General features: G+C 39.0%; 1 protein-coding gene across 5 annotated transcripts in view; it reads left to right on the forward strand.

The window, feature by feature from the left end:
- LOC110293760 (protein argonaute-3) overlaps positions 1-25,205 on the forward strand; it is an 80,419-nt gene that overhangs the window by 37,218 nt on the left and 17,996 nt on the right. For all 5 annotated transcript variants that reach the window (XR_015047315.1, XM_029475685.2, XM_029475684.2 and 2 more), the window contains exons 6-12: positions 8,600-8,734; positions 13,974-14,061; positions 14,186-14,333; positions 15,418-15,537; positions 17,303-17,425; positions 18,455-18,588; positions 20,492-20,676. Coding sequence is in view for 4 of the 5 variants with exons in the window: in XM_029475685.2 (XP_029331545.1) it covers positions 8,600-8,734; positions 13,974-14,061; positions 14,186-14,333; positions 15,418-15,537; positions 17,303-17,425; positions 18,455-18,588; positions 20,492-20,676 (933 nt within the window). In the remaining variant the exon portion in view is untranslated. The remainder of the gene's footprint in view (positions 1-8,599; positions 8,735-13,973; positions 14,062-14,185; positions 14,334-15,417; positions 15,538-17,302; positions 17,426-18,454; positions 18,589-20,491; positions 20,677-25,205) is intronic.

The following is a 25,205-nucleotide window of genomic DNA, read 5'->3' on the forward strand; positions in this document are numbered from 1 at the left end:
TACTGTAATGAAGCTGCAAGGCACACTGTGTTTAGAACCAAGGCTGCAGCACAGGCAAGCGCTTCGGGAAACAGCTCAGTCTTCAGTCATTCAGTCAGAAGCCTTTTACTCTTCCCAATTTTTTCACAGCTTCCACATTCAGTCCTGACTCTGTTTACTGTGATGGAAGTCAGGCTTTCCCAGGCAGTCTGTCCTTGCATTAGAAGACTGGCTCAGTGTATCATAATCAGCACAGCTTTCAGATTGGTTTCTTACTAGTTTCTGGTTGACTCTGGTTGAATGCGCCTTTCCTGTTTGGCTTACAGTGGTCATTTTGAGATCACGCTTTTAATTTTTGTCTTGGACATTTCTTTGTCAAGCATCAATAGACAACATCAACAACAAAACGCTAACATCAGTGTTCTAGCCATCTTTCTAGCACTTGTTTGTCTTTTTAATCTCAGTTTTGAGCTACTTTCTAGAAGTTTTCCTCAGTTTTCTACCTTTTGTTTGCTTTTTTTTTTTTTGATTTTTCAAGACTCGGTTTCTTTGTGTAGCCCTGGCTGTCCTGGAACTCACCCTGTAGACCAGGCTGGCCTCGAACTCAGAAATCCGCTTGCCTCTGCCTCCCGAGTGCTGGGATTAAAGGCATGCGCCACTTTTGTTCGCTTTTTAATATCTATTTTATTAACAGCTCTTTTCTGCTTCCTGGATATCTTAAGATAGCATTCTATTATTATTCTGTTATGTCTAGGACCTCAGTGGGAGTGTCTAAACACACCAAATGCAAGTACTGTATGTACAAAGGTGTCTAGTCAACCTGGACCTTCATGAAAGGGTGAAGTCATTCAGTGGTTGAAGTTGGGCTATTGTAATCCTTAGGTCTCTTTGTTCGGAGCAAGTAAAGTTAGCTAAAGATTAGCCTTTTCATACACCTGCCTAAAGGCTAAATCTGGTCACCTGTATTCTGAAAGCCAAGTTAGAGATTTTAGCCAGAGGCATTTCTGTATCAGCATTTAGTGTTTACACTCACTTTGATCCCTGTTGGTGGTGCAATCTTGTGCCTTCAACTATGTCTGGCATCCTCCTTCCGGGGAGCTTTTATTTTGTTTACCTTTTTCAGAGAATGAGCTGCCAAACTTTTATAAGAACACAAGGGCAGCAATGTAGACCCCAACCGGGGCCCCTAGGACTTGGCCTGTTTCTCGGACTGCTTCTCTCTCTCTCTCTCTCTCTCTCTCTCTCTCTCTCTCTCTCTCTCTCTCTCTCTCTCTCTCTCTCCATCTCACTAGTCCCCTTTTTTAAATCACTGCCATGTACCTATCAGAGTGACTAATCTTGTCTAACAATATTTAATAGTTGTGAATAGTGCCCAACATGACTTTGGTTTTTAATTTTTTAAAATTGTTTTATTTATTTACATTCCAAATATTACTCTCCTTTTCAGTCCCCCCTCCAAGAGTTCTTCACCCCATCCCCTATCCCCTTTGCCTCTGAGAGGGTGCTCCCCTACCCACCCCATCCCACCCTCACCTCCCCATAGCCCCCTTCCCTGGGGCATCATAAATTACATTTATTTATTGTGCAGTGAGAACGTGTGCCAGGGTGCATGTGTGGAAGTCAGAAGACAACTTGATGAAGTCAGTTCTTCTACCATGTAGGCTCCTGGGATGGAACTTGTGAGGTCAGGGTTGGCAGCAAGTCATTGCCTGCTAAACCTTCTCACTGCCCCACCACAGAGACTCATGCATTGCTTGTGAAAGGTCAGAAACTGAAACAACTGTGAAAGGACTATTATAAGAAAGGAATGTACATCCCTCGTGATCCAGCAGTTTCACAGATAGAGGTGTTCAAATACAGGGGTGTGTGTGTGTGTGTGTGTGTGTGTGTGTGTGTGTGTGAGGGGGGCGTGGAGAAAGGGAGAGGAGAAAGAGACCATTGATAGCATTTTTAGTATCCAAGGAAAAGTACCAAGACAATTAGAATAGTTGTGTACTTCTCAAAAAAAAATCATGTATTAGTAAAAATGAAGAAATTAATTATATTTAATTGATATGATAAAATCTGGTAAAAATCATATAGTTTATGTTTTCAGTTACATAATTTCAAGAACTGGGAACTCTAACTTAGAATTAGTGGTGTACATATATATTGTATATCCATAAAGAAGGTGCCAGTACAGCAGTAAGAATTTTAGTTTTCTTAGAGCACTGTTAGGCTTGGGAGAGATTTAGAGAAAGCACCTTCTTGGGTACTGGCAAGATGATTGTTTTAGGTTTTTATGTGTCTGAGTGTTTTTCTGAATTTATATGTGTGTACCACATGCATACCTGGTGCTTCTGGAGACCGGGAGGTGTTGGATCCCAGAACTGTAGCTTCAGATGGTTGTAAACTGCTGTATGGGTGCTGGGAACCAAACACGGTTCTCTGGAAAAGCAGCCAGTGCTTGTAATTACTGAGCCATTCTCCAGCCGCCAAGAGTTAGTTTTTAAGTGACACTGTTGGGGTAAGTAATAGTCGTAGCATTTCCAGACACCTCCCACCAATAACTGCCCAGCATTCAGTTATAGTTGTGAAAAGTTTCTTTGCCAAGATCCATCATATATTGCCATATTTTTTGAGTATTAATTTTGATCTAGTCTTTCTTGGTACATGTCCTAATTATTTTAAATGTTGCAAATACTTAAATCTCTTTTTTTGCATCTGTAATTTTCTGTTGTATCAGTTTATTTCATTTATATACTTATATTTTATTTTGCAGTACTAGGGAATCAAATCCAGGGATTTGATACTAGGCAAGTCCTCTAACCATCAAGCAATACCCCCAACCTTCCTGTGTCCTCATACAGTTTCAGTTTGGACACAGTGAAAATCCTAACTTCATTTTCACAAGACTTCATATAGTCTTTTCAAAGAATTATTGTACATTGATAGTATAACTCATTGATCTTGCAATAGATCAATGAGAAAATGGCAGTAGAAAATTACTCGGAAGTGAAAATAGGTGCTCTGAGTTGCTCCCATGTTTGAAGCACAAGTGGGTACCTTGCATTGTAATTTCCAGTGCTCTGAGAGGTAGCTTATCTTTATTCTTAGTATGTGTTTGTGTCTGTGTATACACACAGTATGTACATACACCATAATTTGTTGTTAAGTGTCCACAGAGACCAGAAACCGGCGTCAGATCCTTTAGTGCTGGAGTTATGCCTGGATGTGAGTTCTGGGTACCAAACTCAGCCTCTGGAATAGCTGTAAACACTCTTAAAACTATTGTCATCTTTCCTACTCCAGAAATTTTTTGTTTGTTTTTTTTTTGGGGGGGGGGTTAACAGATAGATAATTAGAAGCTCAGAGGACTGGAAATGAAAGTTAGTGGTATAACACTTAGCATGCATGAGGCCATAGGTTCAGTTCTAAGAACCATAATAAATAAATATATTAATAGCACTGAGAAAAGTCACAGCTAGTGAGGACTGGGCTAAAAGTAAGCTCCAGTGAGTCTATTTGGTTTCCAACTTTTTTTTATTCTCTTTATGTTGTTTCTCAGGGTCAGAATGATTTTTTGTTCTTTTTATTTATTCTTCTCTCATACAGTACATCCCAACTGCAGCCTCCCCTCAATACTCCCGTGTTCCCCACCTTCCTTCCCTCTTCCCCAGATCCACTGCTCCTTCATTTCACAGAATGATTTATATGGAATTGAGCTTTTTTTTAAATATTTATTTATTTTATACATATATGAGTATACTATCAATGTCTTCAGACACACCAGAAGAGGGCATCAGATCCCATTGCAGATGGCTGTGAGCCACCATGTGGTTGCTGGGAATTGAACTCAGGACCTCTAGAAGAGCAGTCAGTGCTCTTAACTGCTGAGCCATTCTTCCAGACCTTTGAGCTTTTTAAAAATTGTTTCCTGTTGCATACTTGTTAGAACACCTAAGGCCCTGGGTTAACCTCTAGAACAATCAGTTATTACCTAATGAATTAGTTAATTAAACATACAATTTGTGACACAAGTAAAGGATATGTCTCCAACATAAACAAAAAATGAGGAATTGGGTTGAGAATGTAGCTCAGTGGTAGAGCATTTACCTAACATGTAAAAGCTGTACGTCCAGTTCTGAGCCAAAAACAAACAAAACTATTCTAACCAGTATAGATGAGTAAATCTTGTAGAAGATGCATGTATTTTAAGATATATTATAAAAGTTTAATGAATTAAGCTTAATAAACTCAGTAATGCATTACATTCAAATTGGACAGCGACTCATTCATAACGCCATTGCCTAGTTTGATAATTTTCTCTCCAATTGTCTATCTAGACACAATCTTAAGTAATTAGTAATCTCTCATTTTACCCAAACTTCCTTAACTTCCTCATTATTCAGTTTAACTGGATTCTGGTGCCTTCTCAATTATTTTACTCTGTACTATATATGTATTTACAATGTAATTTATTTCATTCCATTGATGTTTAGGTGGATCCCATCACCTTTTTAATTATACTTTTACTTACCTTGTGAGGATGGCATATGCGCAGTGGTCAGAGGACATCTTGGAGAAGTTGGTTCTCTTCTTCAACCTTGGGGTCCTGGGGTGGCATTCAGACAGCACCTTTGCCCACCGAGCTCTTCTGCTGACCCTTATTCCATTCTTGCTGTTCTCTCAAATCATGCTACGTCAAGAATTCTAATTTCTGTATCATTTTATATTTGTAAAATTCTTCAAGAATGTCTACCTATTCCAATAGAGTGAAATTGAGTTAAAATTAACTATGCATGTCTTCATATTTTTGCATATTATCTTTCCCTTTGTGATACAATTATCAGATTATATTCTGTAATCTAAGTCCTTCATTTTCCTTTTTGCTTGTTGTCAGTCTGTGAAACCAATCTTGAACTTCTGTGCCCATTTTGATTCTTCAAAATGGTTTTTAAATATATCTCCTTAATTATAAATAAGATTATTAATGAAATGGTGGTTTGCCCTTTTAGATTTTGGGATATGAGATATCTTCTCATATCCTTTGCCACTTTTTTACCTAGGATTTAGGAACATCACATATTCTACATATTAACTTGTACATTTTGCACACAGTCTCTACTAATCTTAAATTGGGTAAGCTTTGTTCACAATGCCTTTTTACTAGTTTTATGGTTCATAATTCTTATTTCTTATTTAGAACATTCTTCTTTGCCAATTTGTGTGCCCTGATCTCCTTTTGTTGGCTTGTTCTAGCTAGAACTTCAAGTACTATATTGAATAGATGCAGGGAGAGTGGGCATCCTTGTCTTGTCCCCTATTTCAGTGGGATTGCTTCAAGTATGTCTCCACTTAATTTGATATTGGCTGTTGGCTTGCTGAAAATGCTTTTATTTTGTTTAGGTATGGGCCTTGAATTCCTCATCTCTCCAAGACTTGTAACATGAAGGGGTGTTGTATTTTATCAAACACTTTTCAGCATCTAAGGAGATGATGGTGTGATTTTTTTTCCTTTGTGTTTGTTTATATAGTGGATTATGTTAATGGATTTTTGTGTATTAAACCAACCCTGGGATGAAGCCGACTTGATCATGGAGAATGATGGTTTTGATGTGTTCTTGGATTCGGTTTGCAAGAATTTTATTGAGTATTTTTGCATCGATATTTGTAAGTGAAATTGGTCTGAAGTTCTCTTTTTTTGTTGGTTCCTTGTGTGGCTTAGGAATCAGAGTAATTGTGGCTTTGTAGAATGAACTAGGTAGTGTTTCTTCTGTTTCTATTTTATGGAATAATTTGAGGAATATTGGTATTAGCTTTTCTGTAGGTCTGGTAGAATTCTGCACTAAAACCATCTGGCCCTGGGCTTTTTTTGGTTGGGAGATTTTTAATGACTTCTATTTTCTTAGGGGATATGGGCCTGTTTAGATAGTTTACCTGCTCTTGATTTAATTTTGTTACACGGTATCTGTCTAGAAAATCATCCATTTCCTCTAGATTTTCCAGTTTTGTTGAGTCTAAGCTTTTGTAGTAAGATCTGATGAATTTCCTCAGTTTCTGCTGTTATGTGTCCCTTTTCATTTCTGATTTGGATACTGTTTCTGGGCCCTTTAGTTAGTTTGGCTAGGGGCTTATCTATCTTGTTGATTCTCTCAAAGAACCAGATTTTGGTTTTGTTGATTCTTTGTGTAGTTCTTTTTGTTTCTATTTGGTTGATTTTGGCCCTAAGTGTGACTATTTCCTGCCTTCTACTCCTCTTGGGTATGTTTGCTCTTTTTTGTTCTAGAGCTCTCAGGTGTGCTGTTTAGTTGCTAGTGTAGGATCTCTCCAGTTTCTTTACCAGGGCACTTAGTGCTATGACGTTTCCTGTTTGCACTGCTTTCATTGTATCCTGTAAGTTTGGGTATGCTGTATCATCATTTTCATTGAATTCCAGGAAGTCTTTAATTTCTTTATTTCTTCCCTGACCAAGTTATCATTGAGTAGAAAGTTGTTCAGTTTCCATGGGTATGTGGGTTTTCTGTTGTTTTTGCTGTTATTGAAGACCAGCCTTAGTCCGTGGTGATCTGATAGGAAGCATGGAATTATTTCAGTCTTCTTGTATCTGTTGAGGCCTGTTTTGTGATGGATTATGTGGTCAGTTTTGGAGAAGGTACCTTGAGGTGCTAAAAAGGTATATTGGAAAGTGGAAATAAGGTGAATAGAGGAGTCCAAGGTCATGACTGAGTGAGACTAGCTTGGGCTATATGAGATGCTGTCTTAAACAACAACAAAAGTTTGAAAGGTCCACAAAGGGCCCCAGTGATCTCTTATCCCTAAAAATTGCCTTATTTAAACTGTGTTCATTGATTTCAATCCATCCATTTTAAAACTTGTATCACTAGGTTTAGTTTTCATCTCAAATGCCCATGTCACTAGATGTCATCTAGAAGATGGTAACAGTGAGTGATTAGAAGAGTAACAGAAAATACAGTAGAAGAAATTGTTGAGTACGTCTGTATGGTCCTTCCAACTGTGGCCTGTGAGACAGTAGGTGTGACTGTAGTATTTAGTGAAGAAAATCTACTGTAGGATGAAAGGAAAGGCAAAAGCACAGGTTATTCACAGTGCACTTCTTTTATCTATTTTCTCTCTAAAAAGTAGTTGAGGCCAGCGTGTGCTGAACTAATCAAACAAAATGAAAAATCTATGTACAGTATATACTGTATTGACATGTTTTCACTTTAGGTTTGAGGTCATTGTTGTTTGTTTTTTGTTTTGTTTTGTTTGAGATGGGGCTCACTGTGTAGCCCTGGCTGGCCATGTGACCGTAGAGATCTGCCTGCCTCTGCCTCATGAGTGCTGGGATTAATGGCATGAGTTACCACCTCCTACTTTGCTGGCATTTGTTTATGCACAAAAATGTTCCCACAATTTTTTAGTGAAAGAATGGAATGTGTGGTTGGTCCAACACTTTAGAGCAGTCTTCCTGCCTGAAGTCCATCTTCAGCACCCACACTAGGCAGCTCATAACCATCTGTGACTCCAGCTCTAGGGGACTCAAACTCTCTTCTGTCCTCTGAGGTCACTGTACACTCGCATGCACAAGCTCTCCCATAGACACATATACATTCATAATTTTTTTAATCTTAAAAAGAATAATACAAGGTTAAGTATGGTATTCCAGCACTAAGGTAGGAGGAGATGCATCTTTGTAAGTTTGAGGCTAACCTGGGCTACATACTGAGTTCCCGACTACCCAGGCCTACACAATGAGTGACTGTTTCAAAGGAGGAGTAGGAAAATGAGGAGGAGGAGGAGGAGGAAGAGGAATAAAAAAAAGATATGTGTGGTCTTCTAACTATTTTATAGTTCCAAAATCTAAATTAAAAACTATTTTAAAAATAATCATGCTGGTTAGTAAAGAGGTGGTTAGTAAACCACCACCTGTGACCCTGGGCAGATACCTCCCAGCATGACCTATGGCTTGTATTCATATCACTGTTTTCTCAAACCCTTATAAGATAAAGAAAGCTGTCTCTAGAAGATACTGTAGCATAGTTGCATACGAAACCTTGTTGTTGCTTTTTTATTATTATTTTATTTATATGAGTACACTGTAGCTATCTTCAGACACACCAGAAGAGGGCATCAGATCCCATTACAGATGGCAGTGAGCCAATATGTGGATGCTGGAATTTGAACTCAGGACGTTTGGAAGAGCAATCAGTGCTCTTAATCACTGAGCCATCTCTCCAGCCCAAGAAGCCTCGTTTAAGAAGTAATCCACTTGGGCATTCTTTGATTTCACAAGTTCTTGTTTCATAAAACACTTCATTGTGAAGATAGTTACCCATGAGGAGTTAGATGATAAAACCCATAGTATCTGAGCTTTCTGTTCTTGTATCTCAGAAATCAACTTACTTCATTTTGGAAAACACACACACACACACATATATATAGTGTGTGTGTGTGTGTAAGTGTGTGTGTGTGTGTAGTAATATGTATACATATTAATTAATTAATTATGTATTATTGCTACACACACACACACACTTACACATAAGGGATCATTTTAACTGTACACAGTTAATTATGGAAACCTAGAATGAAGTTTCTTTGATTTTAAATATTAAATTTATACTATTTTTTTCCTTAGTTTCTGCCACTGCCTTTTACAAAGCACAACCTGTAATTCAGTTCATGTGTGAAGTGCTTGACATTCACAACATTGATGAACAACCCAGACCCCTGACTGATTCTCATCGGGTAAAATTCACTAAGGAGATAAAAGGTGAGTTAATTAGCATTTAGAAGACTGTCCTTTCAGATATCATTTCTATAGTTTGTTACTAATTAGTATTTATAGTAGCTTCACTATAAAATGCATGGATAAGACAATTTTCTATTGAAAAGTTTTTATAATTAGAATCATATTATGTAATATGACCAATAGAATATAGATTAATTATAAAATGTTACATCCTATCCATTACTGTAGCTTCTTAGGTAGTAGTTGAGTGAAGAATATGCTAAGTAATCCAGCTATGTTTTTATGAATACTCTTCCATACTAGCTAGAGAGAGGAGCATGTCTCATGGGAAAATGTTTCTCTAATACTATCTTTTTACAGTAAGAATCTTAGCTTAAAGATATTGCTACTTTAGAATTTGATTCACTCTTAGAATTCTATTCTAATTAATGTTATTTTTCTAAAATTACAGTTTTTTAAAATCTTATTTTTTTGGAATTTTAGAAATTGGAGTTCACCAGTTTATGTGTTATTCCAGATTGTACTTAGCTATTTAATGTACATTTTAAAAGTGCCTGTCTTACTTAGCTATAGTTACTACAGTGGTGTTTCATCATATGTTCATTACATTAAACAGGTATTCTCTGTGGCCCCTCAAATTAAAATTACTTTAATATTGTCCCATTTATTCTGTTCATATTTGCTCCTTCTGTACATTTTACAGTGCATTTACAGCTTTGTGTTAAAACTCACATAACTGCTTTATCAACAATTTCAGGAATTTTTAAAAAGTAATTTGATTGTATATAATTCTTTACATATTTATGACTTTAGTATCTAATCCTCACGTAAGATGTAACTCCACTGTATTTAGTGTAGTATATAGACATGAAGGAAAACCAGATATTGTCTAGTAAGGCATAAGAAACTTTGTTAATATTAAATGCTACATCTTAAATAGACAGAAATAATTATGTTGTTGTTTAAGATTTTACCTATTTGTTGCAGATAATTTTCAGCTTGTGGTTTGATGAAGCATTCGAGTTTGTTCACTGAACATCTTTCAGTCCCCCAAACCAATTAGAGTAGGTGACTACATCCTGCTTGTTCCAGTTATCATTCATTCTGTGCCATTCAGTAACAACAAAAAAGAGAAAGTCGTTGTAATAAAACATGAAAAGGAAAGCCCTTCCTGTTTTGTCACTAAGCATCCATCTATCTCGAGTTATTAAGCTCCAAAATAAGAAACTATTAAAGATAACTGTTTGCAACCATATCATTGTCCTTTCATAATCTGTTCTAACTGCAGTTAGCATTGTCAGGTTAGTGCATTATCTACCATTATGTATGTGATCATCTCAGTGCCATGGTTTCTAGCCGAGTTGCTGCTTAGTTACCACCTCTGATATCATGCAGTCACATACATTACTTTTCGGTAACTATGCAATCAACTCATATCACCACTCTATCACAGAAAATACAAGATGTACAGAACAAGGATTCAGCTGCTGCCCGGAGAGCATGGACTCGGTCTTAACTTCAACTGCTCAGGGGCCCAAAGAAATGACTGAAAAGTTGACTAGAAAGCATTATAAAGTTGATGTTAGAGTGAAGGTAAAGCCAAGTTTATAGGTTAAATATTTGTTAAAGCCAAACTTTTTGGTTGGATGGAGGGTTTGGGGAGGGGCCTGGGCAGAGAATTACCTATTCCATTCTTTCATTTTGACTATTCGCTAGTCCCTGAATTTGATCTAATTGTTAGCTATGATCTTACATTTGGGGTAGAAAGTCTGGGTTGTATCTGATTAATAATAAACCAGTATTTTTTTTCCTCCATTCAAAGTCAAGAAGACTTTTTTAAATGAAGATTTTTAAAGTCTACCCCACTGCAGGAACTCAAAAAATAGAGTTTTCTGTTCAGTGATGTTTGGATTTTAACTTATGTAAGGAATTTGATGATAGCTGCTAAATACTGCTATAAATTATGCCCAAATGAATATAAATTTTAGTATATTGATTGTAATCTAGTTAAATTTACCTCCAACTAGTTAGTAATAACTTGAAGTGGCTTTTTTTTTTTAATCAACCAATAACTCATGGTACTTTCACAGCAGAAATACTGAGGGAAAGTATGATAACTTTATGTATAAAAAAGCATTAATTTACTTTTAGTTAATATTTGTTTTATAAGCATATAGAACTTTATTTACATTTGTAAAATCTATACTTTTTTAAATCATGGGGAAGACTTGAAAATAGTTAAATGTGGCCGGGCGTGGTGGCGCACGCCTTTAATCCCAGCACTCGGGAGGCAGAGGCAGGCGGATTTCTGAGTTCGAGGCCAGCCTGGTCTACAAAGTGAGCTCCAGGACAGCCAGAGCTATAAAGAGAAACCCTGTCTCGAAAAACCAAAAAAAAAAAAAAAAGAAAATAGTTAAATGTTTCAAACAACAGACACTTACGTTGTTTTTCCCCTGAACATATTTTTATGTTCCTTACTTCATAGTATCGCTGTTTCCCTCTTAAAAGGCCTTCCATTGTATTTTCTGGCCTCCTTTATAATATAATGACATAATAAATATTTGAAACTTAATTTTAGAAATAATAAAATTTAGTTATAATAAAAATTAATTCTCAGTGGCTTAAGTTTTATTAAGAATACTTTTAAAGGAAAAACTATTTACTATCCTAATTTGTGCTGATAAGTCAAAAGAAAATATCATTTACTATGAGTGAACTTAGTGATTGGTACTATAATTAATAATTAGGTAAGAAAACAAATTATACTGTGGTAGAGTTTCTCTTGACATTTTGTTCTGGGTAATTCTTTGCTGAGTTGATAGGTACAATTCTGTACATCCTAGAATATTGGGAAGTATCCAACTTCTACTCTCTAGCTGCCAGTGATATCACCCAGTTGTAACAGTCACAGAAGTCTTCTTGCGAACTGGGAGTGTAACTTAGTAAAGCACTTGCCTAATGTGTGCCAAGGCCCTGGATTTGCTCACAGCAACACACACCCGCACACGCACTTATGCACATGTAATGTTCCAGGGTGAGGGGCAGGTAAAATCACATCCAGATGAGAATCCCTTCACTATAGGAATTATAAATACAAAAGTAAAATTACATACAGTATAGTAACCATTACTCTGTTCAGAAACTAAAGCTCCATTTTGTACCCTGCTAGACTCACTCTTTGGAGCCTAGGCCAAACTTTAGAAATGGGTCTGTTTTTCTGTGAAGAATAGATATTATATGTCCAATTTTAACTCCTGGATTATTACTTTGGCCAATATGGCAGCCAGGAAATTGTGTATCTATTTAATTTAATTAAAATTAAACTTTCAGTTTATCAGGCACATTAGCTGCATTTCCTGTACTCAGTAACATATTATTAATGATTGCCGTATTAGCAGAAGCGTAAAACATCATCTCAGGAAATTCTGTTTCTCATTAGTACTTAAGAAACTTCTTGCTGGGCATAGTAGTGCATGCCTTTAATCCAGCACTATAAAGGCAGATCTCTGTAAGTTCAAGGGCAGCCTGGTCTATATAACAAGTTCCAGTCAGGACTACACTGAGAAAGCCTGTCATCATCCTCTACCTGCAAAAAGAAAGCCAAGAACCTTCCTGGTTTCTTGATATGCCAGTCATGGAGGCACACCCCACCCCCCACCCCCATAACTCCAAAAAGCTAAGGAAGGAAAATAAATTCAAAGATACTTTGAGCAACTCGGCAAGACCCTGTCTTGAAACTAAGTGAAAAGGACAGGGTTAGAGCTCAGTGGGAGGACACGCACCTGTGTGTGCACAGCCCTGAGCACCTCCGAAACAGGGGCTTTCCTCAGCTGAGGAGTCAAAGCCCATTTGTTTTCCAGATCCCATTACAGATGTTTGTGAGCCACCATGTGGTTGCTGGGAATCGAACTCAGGACCTCTGGAAGAGCAGTCAGTGCTCTTAACCGCTGAGCCATCTCTCCAGCCCCCAAAGCCCATTTCTTTACTTTCTAGAACAGCCTGGAATCCTTGAATCACTGAAGTTCATAAATGCATTACAATGATCTAGTATTTTAGACTACTGTTACATTGTATATACACATGTAATATATATGTATCTTTCTAAGAGTTCATTGCTCTTATCAGATTCTCAGAGGGGTCAATGACTCCATAAGAAAGTAGAGATCACCCACTTTAAGAATTATTTGAAGGAAACAGAAAGTGGTGGCCCATACCTTAAATTCCAGCACTCAGGAGGCAAAGATAGATGGGTCTTTGTGAGTTCAAGGCCAACCTGATCTATATACCAAGTTTCAGTACAGCCAGAGTACCTAGAGAGACCCTGCCTCAAAAAAAAAAAAGTTACTTGGAAGGTTGACAAGATGGCACAGTGGGCAAATTCACTTGCTCCAAGCTTGGCAACCTACGTTTGCTCCCCAGAACCCACATGGTGGAAGAAAAGAACCAATTTCTTTAAATTATCTTTTGACCCCTACAATCATGTGTGCATGAGTACACACACAAAATAATTTTTTTAATTAAGAATTATTTTTTCCGGGGGCTGGTGAGATGGCTCAGTGGGTAAGAGCACCCGACTGCTCTTCCGAAGGTCCAGAGTTCAAATCCCAGCAACCACATGGTGGCTCACAACCACCCGAAATGAGATCTGACGCCCTCTTCTGGTGTGTCTGAAGACAGCTACATATAGTAAATAAATAAATCTTTAAAAAAAAAAAAAAAGAATTATTTTTTCCATTCTCATAGTCACTATTTTTGAGAAAAAAAATTAACACATTAAGAAAAATACCTAATAAAAATGTCACTCTGGTTCTGACAAAAGGACCAGATTTTTTTTCTGCCTGTTTTAGAAATCTTAGAAGGACTTCCTTCTTCAACTTTCTGAAACCCTGATCTTCCGTCAGTGTGATGAGAGGCTATTCAAATGCTTATGTTCTCATTCCCAAGTTTAAAAACTCCTGAGTTTGTTGTAAAAATACATTTTTTGTTTCTAGTGGAGAACTTTGTCCCTTGATCTTTGGACTTAGCGAATTACAGGATTTTCTTTCTTAACAAATATAGAGCTTGACGGTGTAAAAAAAAATTGGTATTAGGTCTGTCATAATTATGCTCATTAGCAATGTCATGTAAAAGTTTCTGAAATCACATTGCTTGTGTCACAGACTTTGTGCCTGCTCAGAATAGAGGTTTTATAGTAGTGGTACAGACTGGTAAGCATTTTTCATGGAATTTCTGTAACCTTCATTTTTCTTGTTGGGGACAGGTCTGAAAGTTGAAGTGACTCATTGTGGAACAATGAGACGGAAATACCGTGTTTGTAATGTAACGAGAAGGCCTGCCAGCCACCAAACGTAAGGAAAGCTGCTGTTCACCACAGCAGTGACACGAGGCAGCGCACTCTTGAGTAAGGGCTGGGAAGTTGGCCAGCTCATAGTGGGATAAGAGTTGTTCATCTCGGCTCTTCTTTTTTTCCAGCTTTCCTTTACAGCTAGAAAATGGCCAAACTGTGGAGAGGACTGTGGCTCAGTATTTCAAAGAAAAGTACACACTGCAGCTGAAGTACCCACACCTTCCCTGTCTGCAAGTGGGGCAGGAGCAGAAGCATACATACCTGCCACTAGAAGTAATGTCTTTACACTGCTTATGATTAACTTCTCTTCCTGTGTCTGTATGTGTGTGCAAGTGTGAATATGCTTGCACATGGGTGTATGTGCACATGTGAGTGTGTGTGCACCGTGCATGCATGTTTGTGTAGGCCAAAGGATGACATCAAGAGTCTTTCGATATTGCTATCCATCTGGTTTTCCAGACAAGGTCTCTCATTGAACCCAAACATCAGCTGGATCTGTTTCTCCACCTTCCTTTCCCCTCCCTCTTCCCCAGCACTGGGGTTCCAGGCATATACCACCAGGCATGCAATGCTAGGGATCTGAACTTGGGTTCTTATGCTGCAAGCTCTTTACCCTCAGGGCCATCTCCCTGACCTTATTATTGTTTTAGGGGATTTTATGGCTTATGATTTATCAGAGTCTCATATGTATCTTGAAATTTGAACAATTTTTAAATTCTTCTTTTTTTCTAAAATTTCATTAAATAAAATAGTATATGTCTTGGTCAGAGCACCATAGAGCAACTTGGGGAACCAAGGGTTCATTTAGCTTACACTTCCACATCACTGTTCATCATCAAAGGATGTCAGGCCAGAAACCTGGAGGCAGGATCTGATGCAGAGGCTGTGGAGGGGTGCTGCTTTCTGGCTTGCTCCCCATGGCTTGCTCAGCCTGCTTTCTTATAGAACCCAGGACCACCAGCATAGGAATGGCACCACCCACGATGGGCTGGCCCTTCTCCATCAATCACTAATTAAGAAAGTGCCCTACAGCAGGATCTTATGGAAGTAGTTTCTTTATTGAGTTTTGTGTCATGCTGACATAAAACTAGCCAACATGGTAGGAAAAAAGTTCACCCATAATTCTACCATTGGTTAGCATTTTTGCTGTTTCTTTCCGTCTTTATCCTGTGTACCTTTTTCCTAACTATAGTTATGTGATTGTGTGTAATTTGTTCTCTACTTTTTTAGTTTAACATACAGTAAAAAGAAGTGATTTAATAATATAGACTTTAAAATTATATTTAACATGTGATTGGCATTAAGCAAGTGAGTTCTAACAAAAATATATACATTGTATAAATTATTCTATTTCTAGGTCTGTAATATTGTGGCTGGGCAAAGGTGTATCAAGAAACTAACGGACAATCAGACTTCAACAATGATAAAGGCAACAGCAAGATCTGCACCAGATAGACAAGAGGAAATTAGCAGATTGGTTAGTACAAAACTCTGAAATGGGATTTAAATGCATTAGGGTGAGCCACTCAAGGGAGCAGGGGATGGGGGGCAGGATTGTGGGAGGGGAGGACTAGGAGGGGGAGCAGTGATCAGGATGTAAAGTGAATACGTTTTTATTTAAAGGCAAAAGATTTATATGATCTGAAGAGAAACCATGGATGGGTCCATGGCTCCAGCTACACATGTAGCAGAGGATTGCCTTATCTGGCATCAATGAGAGGGGAGGCCCTTGGTCCTGTAAAGGCTTGTTGTCCCAGCATAGGGTGATGCTGGAGGGGTGAGGTAGGAGTGGGTAGGTGGGGGAGCACCCTCTTAGAGGCACAGGATAGGGGGGATGGGGTGGGGGGTTGCAGAGGGGAGACTGGGAAGGGGAACAACATTTGAAATGTAAATAAATAAAATAACCAATTTTAAAAAAAAGAAAGAAAGAAAACCATTCCTTACAAGCTGATGCAACATTACCATTTTATAAACTGTGAGAATTAAAAGAGATCGTGAAAAAACCACGTATAGTGGCACACACCTTTAATCCCAACACTTGGGAAACAAATCTGAGTTCAGGGTCAGCCTGGTCTTCAGACTAAGTTACAGGACAGCCAGGGCTACACAGAGAAACCTGTCTTGAAAAACCAAGAGAAGAAAGAAAGAAAGAAAGAAAGAAAGAAAGAAAGAAAGAAAGAAAGAAAGAAAGAAAGAAAGAAAGAAAGGAAGGAAGGAAGAAAGAAAAGAAAAGAAAGAAAAGAAAGAAAAGAAAGAAAAGAAAGAAAAGAAAGAAAAGAAAGAAAAGAAAGAAAGAAAGAAAGAAAGAAAGAAAGAAAGAAAGAAAGAAAGAAAGAAAGAAAGAAAGAAAGAAAGGGAAAGAAGGGAAAGGGAAGGAAAGGAAAGAAAAAGAGCTAATAGCGTATCTTGGTAGGATACAGTGCTGAAGAGCCATGTATTAGTTCTTTGACTCTACGCGTGGATATGTTATATACATTTTATATAGCATACACCATTTATAACTGATGATGGCTTTTTTTAAATCTGTTTTTATTATTTCTCTTTAAATAAATGTATATGATATAATATACTTGAAAATACTGAAATAAAATTAAATAAGTTATAAAGCGGGTAGTTAGAAAAAGGTTGTTTTTAATATTTACTGTCAAACTTTACATGAAACAAATTTTAGTATTATGTTCCTAGATTCTTTATAACCATAGGTTTTTTGTTTTGGTTCTGACTAACCAAACTGTCCAGTCTGAAGTTCTTTTTTGGTTAGTTGGTTGGTTTTTCATTTTTCGAGACAGGGTTTCTCTGTATAACAGCCCTGGCTGTCCTGGAACTCACTCTGAAGACCAGGCTGTCCTCAGAGAGCCACCTGCCTTACCTCCTGAGTGCTGGGATTAAGGCATGCACCATCATCTCAGTCAGAGGTTCTTATCCCATTTTAGATAGGTATTTCTTGCTCCTGAAATTGCTTAATTACTTAAAATCATCATTTTCATGGATCACAAGTAGTTGAAGTATATTATTCAACCTAATATCTACATTGAGTTCTGAGTTATCAAGGTGTTCTTAGATGTCCTACAGTCCCTGACTCAGTCTGCAGGAGAATATTCTCTGCCTTATAGTCAGGGCACTGTTGGTTATACTTATTACAAAACATATAGTTGGCATAGAAGAAAAGTGGAGGGTCTAGCAAGGATAGTGAGAGATTGAGGGAAAGTCTAAGAATAATGACAAATCTTTTCTGTTGTTAGGTAAGAAGTGCAAATTATGAAACAGATCCATTTGTTCAGGAGTTTCAGTTTAAAGTGCGGGATGAAATGGCCCATGTGACGGGACGTGTACTTCCAGCACCTATGCTCCAGTACGGAGGACGGGTAAAGCCTATCAGTAGCATTCTAATCATATACATATGATTTGCCAAGTATGGGGTGGAGAGATGGCTCAGCAGGTAAGAGCACAGCTGCTCTGCTAGAAGTCCTGAGATCAATTCCCAGCAACCACATGGTGGCTCACAACCATCTGTAATGGGATCTGATGCCGTCTTCTGGCATGCAGGTGTACATGCATCAGAGCACTCATACGGAAAATAAGTAAATAATCTGCTAAGTAGGGAGAGAATGGTACTCTAAGTTTCAAACTTACTATTTTGTCATTCCAATAATACATTGGGTGTTTTCTTTGTTTCAAGGTGAATTTCTTTAGTTGAGCTTAGTGTAATTTTTTTATTTACATATATATTTATTATGGGGTGCACATGTGCAAATCAAGGGTAAGTGAGAGAGTCGCGTTCTCTCCTTCCGCTATATGAGTTCTGGGGGTAGCGAGGTGTCAAACCCAGGTCAGCATGCAAGGGACAAGAGCTGCATGTGAAGTAAAGACCTGCTGAACCGTCTTGCTGGCCTCCTACTGGACTTTTTTTTTTTTTTTTTTTGGTTTTTTCGAGACAGGGTTTCTCTGTGTAGCCCTGGCTGTCCTGGCACTCACTTTGTAGACCAGGCTGGCCTCGAACTCAGAAATCCGCCTGCCTCTGCCTCCCGAGTGCTGGGACTAAAGGTGTGCGCCACCACGCCCGGCTCCCTACTGGACTTTTTGGTTTTTTTTTTTTTTTTTTTTTTTTTTTTGGTTTTTCGAGACAGGGTTTCTCTTTATAGCTCTGGCTGTCCTGGAGCTCACTTTGTAGACCAGGCTGGCCTCGAACTCAGAAATCCGCCTGCCTCTGCCTCCCGAGTGCTGGGATTAGACTTTTTGGTTTTAACAGTATAAATAATATTGATTTAGAACAGTCAACGCCACGTGGAGTACTGAGGATTTATCAGTTCAGAACTTGAAGTGCTTACCTGAGCTTGCCTGAAATGCATTATTTTGGAAAGTTTTTGATTTTTCACATGTCATTTCTCTTCCAGAACCGGACAGTAGCCACACCCAGCCACGGAGTGTGGGACATGCGAGGAAAACAGTTCCACACAGGAGTTGAAATCAAAATGTGGGCTATCGCTTGCTTTGCCACACAGAGGCAGTGCAGAGAAGAAATACTGAAGTAAGGTGTTTCATAGATTTGGTCTGGGGACCTTTTATGTTTGAATTTTTTTTTAATTATTTTTTATGTCACTATGGGTGAACCCAGGACCTTGTACATCCAATAGGCTGCATCCCTGAACTATATACCCCAGCCCTCTATTTCAGTTTTAAATGATTCACTTCATGTTCTAACAAATGTTGCCTCAGTATGGAATATATTTAACCAGTGAACCGTTAAAACTATTTTTTCCATCCGGCTGGGATCACCTATCATTCCAGTTACATGGGAGGCTGAGGCAGGAGAATCATAAATTAGCAAGACCCAGTCTCAACAATAATGTGTGTGTATCCATGTGTGCCCACACATTTGCAGATGTGTGTGGATGTACATGTTTCTACATGTACAGGCCAGAAGTCAGCCAAAGATGTCAATTACTGGGCATTATCCACCAGGTTGTCGACTTAATAAGGAAAGAAAAAATTGCTGAAGTTTCAACAATGTACATTAAAAATGAGTATTTTATAGTGAAATTATAAAGGTGAGTGTTGTGATGCACACCTTTAATCCTAGCACTCAGGAGGAAGAGGCCAGGGGATCGCTGAGTTCAAGGCCAGCCTGGTCTACAAAGTGAGATCTAGGACAACCAGGACTACACAGAAACTCTGAAAAACCAAAAAAGGAAAAAGAAGGAAGGAAGGGGAGGGGGTAATAAATTTACTTGTTATACCTGGGACTTCGAAAATTATAGCCACTGGTTGAGATCAAAGAAGAATTAAAATATAGGGTCTAGTACCATCCACACCTTTAAACATCTAATGGGAGTCTTGTATGTGAATATATATGTATACATGTATTATCTGTGTTTGTGTACAGATAGGTTGAGGCCAGAGTTGATTTTAGGGATTTTTTTTTTTTCAAGACAGGGTTTCTCTTTGTAGTCCTGGCTGTCCTGGAACTCACTCTGTAGACCAGGCTGGCCTTGAACTCAGAAATCCTCCTGCCTCTGCCTCCCAAGTTCTGGGATTAAAGGCATGTGTCACCACTGCCTGGCGATTTTAGGGGTCTTCTTCAATCACCTTCCACTTTATTTTTTGAGACAGGGCTTCTTACTGAATCTGGGATTCATTAATTCAGTTAGATTGGCTGGCCAGCAAACCCTAGGGATCCAGTCTCAACCTCCTCAGTGCTGACAGTAGAGATATACACAGTAAATTTTTTACCAACTAAGCCATCTCCCCAGACCCACTGGGGAGTCTTTGAACATATCCACAAAGGACAAAGGAAGGCCACTATAGATTACTGGTACCTTCTGTTGCCTTTAATGTTAGTAATCTGATGGCCTTTTCTATATCAGGCAAACACACAGATCTTTGCTTCATCTGCTATTTCTTTCTCCTCCTCCTCTTTCTCCTCTCCTTCTTCCTCCTCCTCTTCTTCTCCCTCCTCTTCCTTCTTGTCTTCCTCTTCTTTTCTCCTCCTTTTTCTTAATGATTTTTTTTTTTGAGACAGGGTTTCTCTATGTTCTCTGGCTGTCCTAGAACTCAGTTTGTAAACTAGGTTGTCCTTAATCTCAGAGATCCACCTGCCTCTGCCTCCCTAGTGCTGGGATTAAAGGTGTGCTCCATTACCACCCAGCTTCCATTTCTTTCTTAAACTTTTCATGGGGTTGGAGATTTAGCTCTAGTGGTAGGGCGCTTGCCTAGCAAGGGCAAGGCCCTGGTTTCAGTCCTCAGCTCTGAAAAAAATAAATAAATAAAATAAGAGAGAAAGAAAAAAAACCTTTTCATTGGTGTTTGGTAGACTTGGAACTTGCTGAACACACACAGACCGTAGGTTCAATCCTTAATACTATACACACACAAAAGATAAAATATTTGGTACATTTTGATGTCTAGACAATTTTTTCTGGTTTCACCTTCAGAGGTTTCACAGACCAGCTTCGGAAGATTTCCAAGGATGCAGGGATGCCCATCCAGGGCCAGCCATGCTTCTGCAAATACGCACAGGGGGCAGACAGCGTGGAGCCCATGTTCCGGCATCTCAAGAACACCTACTCAGGACTGCAGCTCATTATCGTCATCCTGCCCGGGAAGACGCCAGTGTATGGTAAGAATATTTTAAAAATGCATTTTTCTGCCGGGCGTGGTGGCGCACGCCTTTAGTCCCAGCACTCGGGAGGCAGAGGCAGGCAGATTTCTGAGTTCAAGGCCAGCCTGGTCTACGAAGTGAGTGCCAGGACAGCCAGGGCTACACAGAGAAACCCTGTCTCGAAAAACCAAAAAAAAAAAAAAAAATGCATTTTTCTTTAGTGAGAGTTCAACTCATTGCTAGAGCATTGGCCTAAAGCTGTGCACAGACCTGGATTTGATCTCCAGCACTGCAACAACAGAAATACTGCAATTTTTTCCTTCTCCTGCTTAACATTGTTTTTAGAATTAGATAACCTAAAATTTTCAGATACTAAAATATATTTGTAGCATAGTATCAAATCATGTGTTAGCTGGGAAGTGATGGTGCACGCCTTTATTCCCGGAACTTGGGATGCAGAGGCAGGAGGATCTCTTGAGTTCGAGGCTAGCCTGGTGTACAGAATGCGTTCCAAGACAGTCGAGACTACACAAAGAAACCATGTCAAAACAAACAAAAAACAGAAAAACAACAACAACCAAAACACCTCACATAGTATTACTTTAAAGCAAAGCCTATAAGCTAAATGGTAAAAGGAGACTCTGAGAAATGACTCTTAGTACCTAAAGGAGACCTCCCAAGCAGAGCTTCAGAAGAGTCACATTATGAAATGTCGTCAGAGTAACTTGTGTGGCAGGAGGAGGTAGTGGGTTACAGCACAGATTGTGGAGCTATACTGTTGCTCAGAGTGCAGATACTGCAGGCTATACTGCCTGTGTGATGTGACTCAGTTAGGTAACTGCACACAGCTTTCCTTTCTTCACCTGTGAAGCTAGGATAATTTAATACCTAACCCTATATGATTGTATACACAGTAAAAGTTTTGTGAGATTAATAGAAGAAATCTAATTCCTTGAATCATGAAAAAATATTTAGGAAAATAATAACTTGCAAACCATTGAATGTAGTGAAATAATTTTATACTAGAAATGACAGAAGTGAGGGTAGGAAGATAGTTCAATTAGTTTAAAGTGCTTGCCTGATTTTGATCCCCAAGAACCCATATAAAAAGTCAGGCTCTGCAGCATGCGCCTATAGTCTCTGCACTGGAGACACAAAGAGGCATTTCTGGACTTGCTGTCCAGCCAGTCCAATGATGAGCTCTACATTCAATGAGAAACCCTGTCTGGTAAAACAAAATGGGGAGTGATTGGAGAGGACACTTCACATCCACTTCGGGCCCTCCACACTCAAGTGCACATCTGCACACACATGTGTATACACATATATGCATGAGCACCTCTACATACAGAGAGGGAGGGAGGGAGGGCGGCAAATGGGGGAGTTGGGTGGCAAAGCTCTGGACGGATGACTTGGTGGTTAAGAGCACTTCCAGAGGACCCAGTTTCAATTCTCAGCACCCACATTGCAGCTAACAGCTCTCTGTAACTCCAGTTCCAAGGGATCTAATGCCCTCTTCTAGTCTCCATGAGCATCAAGCATGCATGTGGTGCAAACACATCCATGCTGCTTAAATAACTCACCGATATAGAATAAAAATAATTTAAAAAAAAAAGAAACAAAAGAAGGGGTCTGAAGCTCAATAGGCAAATGCTTGGTTATGAGATGGTTCCTACCATCACAAGACCAAAAACAAAAATAAAAGAAATAACAAAGAAAAATTGTTACATTTGACCACACAAAAAATATTATATCACTAATATAGTAAATTTAAAATCAACAGAACACAGCAAACAGAAACAGTAAATACTAGCTTATCATTAAAAAAAAATTAACATATTGGTTCAACAAAGGAAACATTTTCTAGTCTTTTATTTTGTTTTAGTTAATTAACTTATGAGCCTTTTTAAAAGTCAGGGTTTCTAGCCCAGGCTGGCCGTAAACTCCCTGTGTTGCTGGAGATGACCTGGAGTTTCTGATCTTACTGCTTTCCCTCCTGAGTGCTGGCTCAGAAGAGGTGCACACTAGTGTGCTCAGGGGTTTGTATGATGCAGTGCTTCTTGCATGTTGGCAAGCAGTTTACTAAGTAAGCTATATCACCAACCCCTAAACATGTATTCTTAGTCTGCAATTCAGTATTTCAAATTCAAACTACCTATTCAAAGAAATTAATTTATCTTCTGGATATAGCTTGTGGTAAAGCACTCACCACCTAGCATGTATATCACTCCAGGTTCAGTCCCTAGCACTAAAAACAAAGCTATGCAGTATTCCTGATCATTAAAGAAATTTTAACTAGAGTTAAGTGTCTTGGTTAGGGTTTTACTGCTGTGGACAGATACCATGACCAATGCAAGTCTTAAAAAGGACATTTAGTTGGGGCTGACTTACAGGTTCGGAGGTTCAGTCTATTATCATCAAGGCAGGAGCATGGCAGCGTCCAGGCAGTCATGGTGCAGACAGAGCTGAGAGTTCTAAATCCTCATCTGAAGGCTGCTAGCAGAATACTGGCTTCCAGGCAGCTAGGATAAGGGTCTTAAAAGCCCACACCCACAGTGATATGCCTACTCCAACAGGCCCTGCCTACTTCAACAGGGCCAAAACTTCTAATAGTGCCACTCCATATGCTGAGCATATACAAACCATCACCATAAGTTAATTTTTATCAATAATAATAATACCTATTCTTGACAACAATTTGAATGAGTACGCACTCTTACATACTGTTGGTGGGAAGCAAATATCTTCCTAGCCTCTAAACTGTTTGTTTGTTTGTTTTTGCCTAGTTTATATTCATCTGCTTCTAATAGAAATGAAATAGCTTCTGATGAATGACAGGGAAGGCTGGCCTGTGGCCTTCTCACACATGTGCACACACCAACATGTAAACACATACACATGCACAAATTTTTTTTTTGTTTGTTTGTTTGTTTTTCGAGACAGGGTTTCTCTGTGTAGCTCTGGCTGTCCTGGAGCTCACTTTGTAGACCAGGCTGGCCTCGAACTCAGAAATCCGCCTGCCTCTGCCTCCCGAGTGCTGGGATTAAAGGCGTGCGCCACCATGCCCGGCTCACATGCACAAATTAAATAAATAAATATACTTGCTTAGAATAGCTTTAGATTTACAAATCAATTGAGCAAATAGTCTGGGGAGTTCCCCTATGTTATCTGCCCTTTGCACAGACTAACCTTTCTCCTTAATGTGTTTGATTTACTGAACCAAAGCATTCATACTGTAAACATTATTAATTATTAATGCATTGCCCACAGTTTACATTAAAGTCCACTGTTCATGTTGAACAGCATAGGTCTGGCAGCTAGGTCTCCACTATTACAGCACCATACAGAAGAGTTGCACTGTTGGGGGTTTTTGTTTTGTTTTTTTGTTGTTGTTGGTTTGGTTGGTTTGGTTTGGTTTGGTTTGGTTTTTTTGAGACAGGGTTTCTCTGTGTAGCCCTGGCTGTCCTGGAACTCACTCTGTAGACCAGGCTGGCCTCGAACTCAGAAATCCGCCTGCCTCTGCCTCCCAAGTGCTGGGATTAAAGGCGTGCGCCACCACTGCTTGGCATTTTCACTGTTCTTAAATTCCTCTGTTCATCATTCCCCTTCCTCCCTCAGTCCTTGAAGCCACTGATTTCTTTACTATTGCTATTAGTTTTCTTCTAAATTGTCACAAAGTGGAATCATTTTATATGTAGCCCTTTTCTCTCTCTCTCTCTCTCTGACTCTGTCTGTCTCTCTTCCTTCCTTCCTTCCTTCCTTCCTTCCTTTCTTTCTTTCTTTCTTTCTTTCTTTCTTTCTTTCTTTCTTTCTTTCTTTCTTTCTTCTTTCCTTTTTCATTTGTTTGTTTGTTTTGTTTATTTTTCAAGACAAGGTTTTCTCTTTACAACCCTGGCTGACCTAGAAGTTGTTCTGTAGACCAGGCTGGCCTCAAACTCAGAGATCCTCTTGTCTCTGCCTCCTGTGTGCTGGGATTAAAGGTGCGATCCACCCCTGCCAACCCATCTCTGTTGTTGAGGTATACTGCTGTCTGCCTGCTATGTAGTCTTTCTAATAGACTTCTTTCACTTAGCAATGTACATTCAAGGTTCCTCCACATTTTCTCTAAGGACTGATAGGTCACTTAGTTCTTGAATTTATATATCCTCATATGATTATACTACTGCTTTTTTGCAAATTGAAAAATGTCTTGCTTGTTTCTAGACCAGTAGAAAAGAATGTAAAAACAAGAATGGAAATGTCCCTAGTACAAGTCTGATGGTGTCACTATATGTATCTAGAGCCTCTGTGCAGAATGTAACCTTCTGGTTGTTTAAGTAATTCTGATGTCTGTAACCAAAAGGAGAAGGTGACAAAAAGACCGTGTCAGAAGTCAGCAGAAGTCCTAGTTCTGCTTCAGCAGTGACCCCCTGCCCCAGTCTGAGAAGCTCTTGCGGTGTTGCTTCTGTTGTAATCTCCCTTTATTTTCAGGTCCCACAAGGACCCCATTCCCTCTCTTCCTCCTACCTGTGTTGCTTGTCGTACTCCACTTCCCATGCTTCACCAAG

This window comes from Mus caroli, unplaced genomic scaffold (assembly GCF_978045245.1).
Source record: "Mus caroli unplaced genomic scaffold, Mus_caroli_1 scaffold_6, whole genome shotgun sequence".
NCBI lineage: Eukaryota > Metazoa > Chordata > Mammalia > Rodentia > Muridae > Mus > Mus caroli.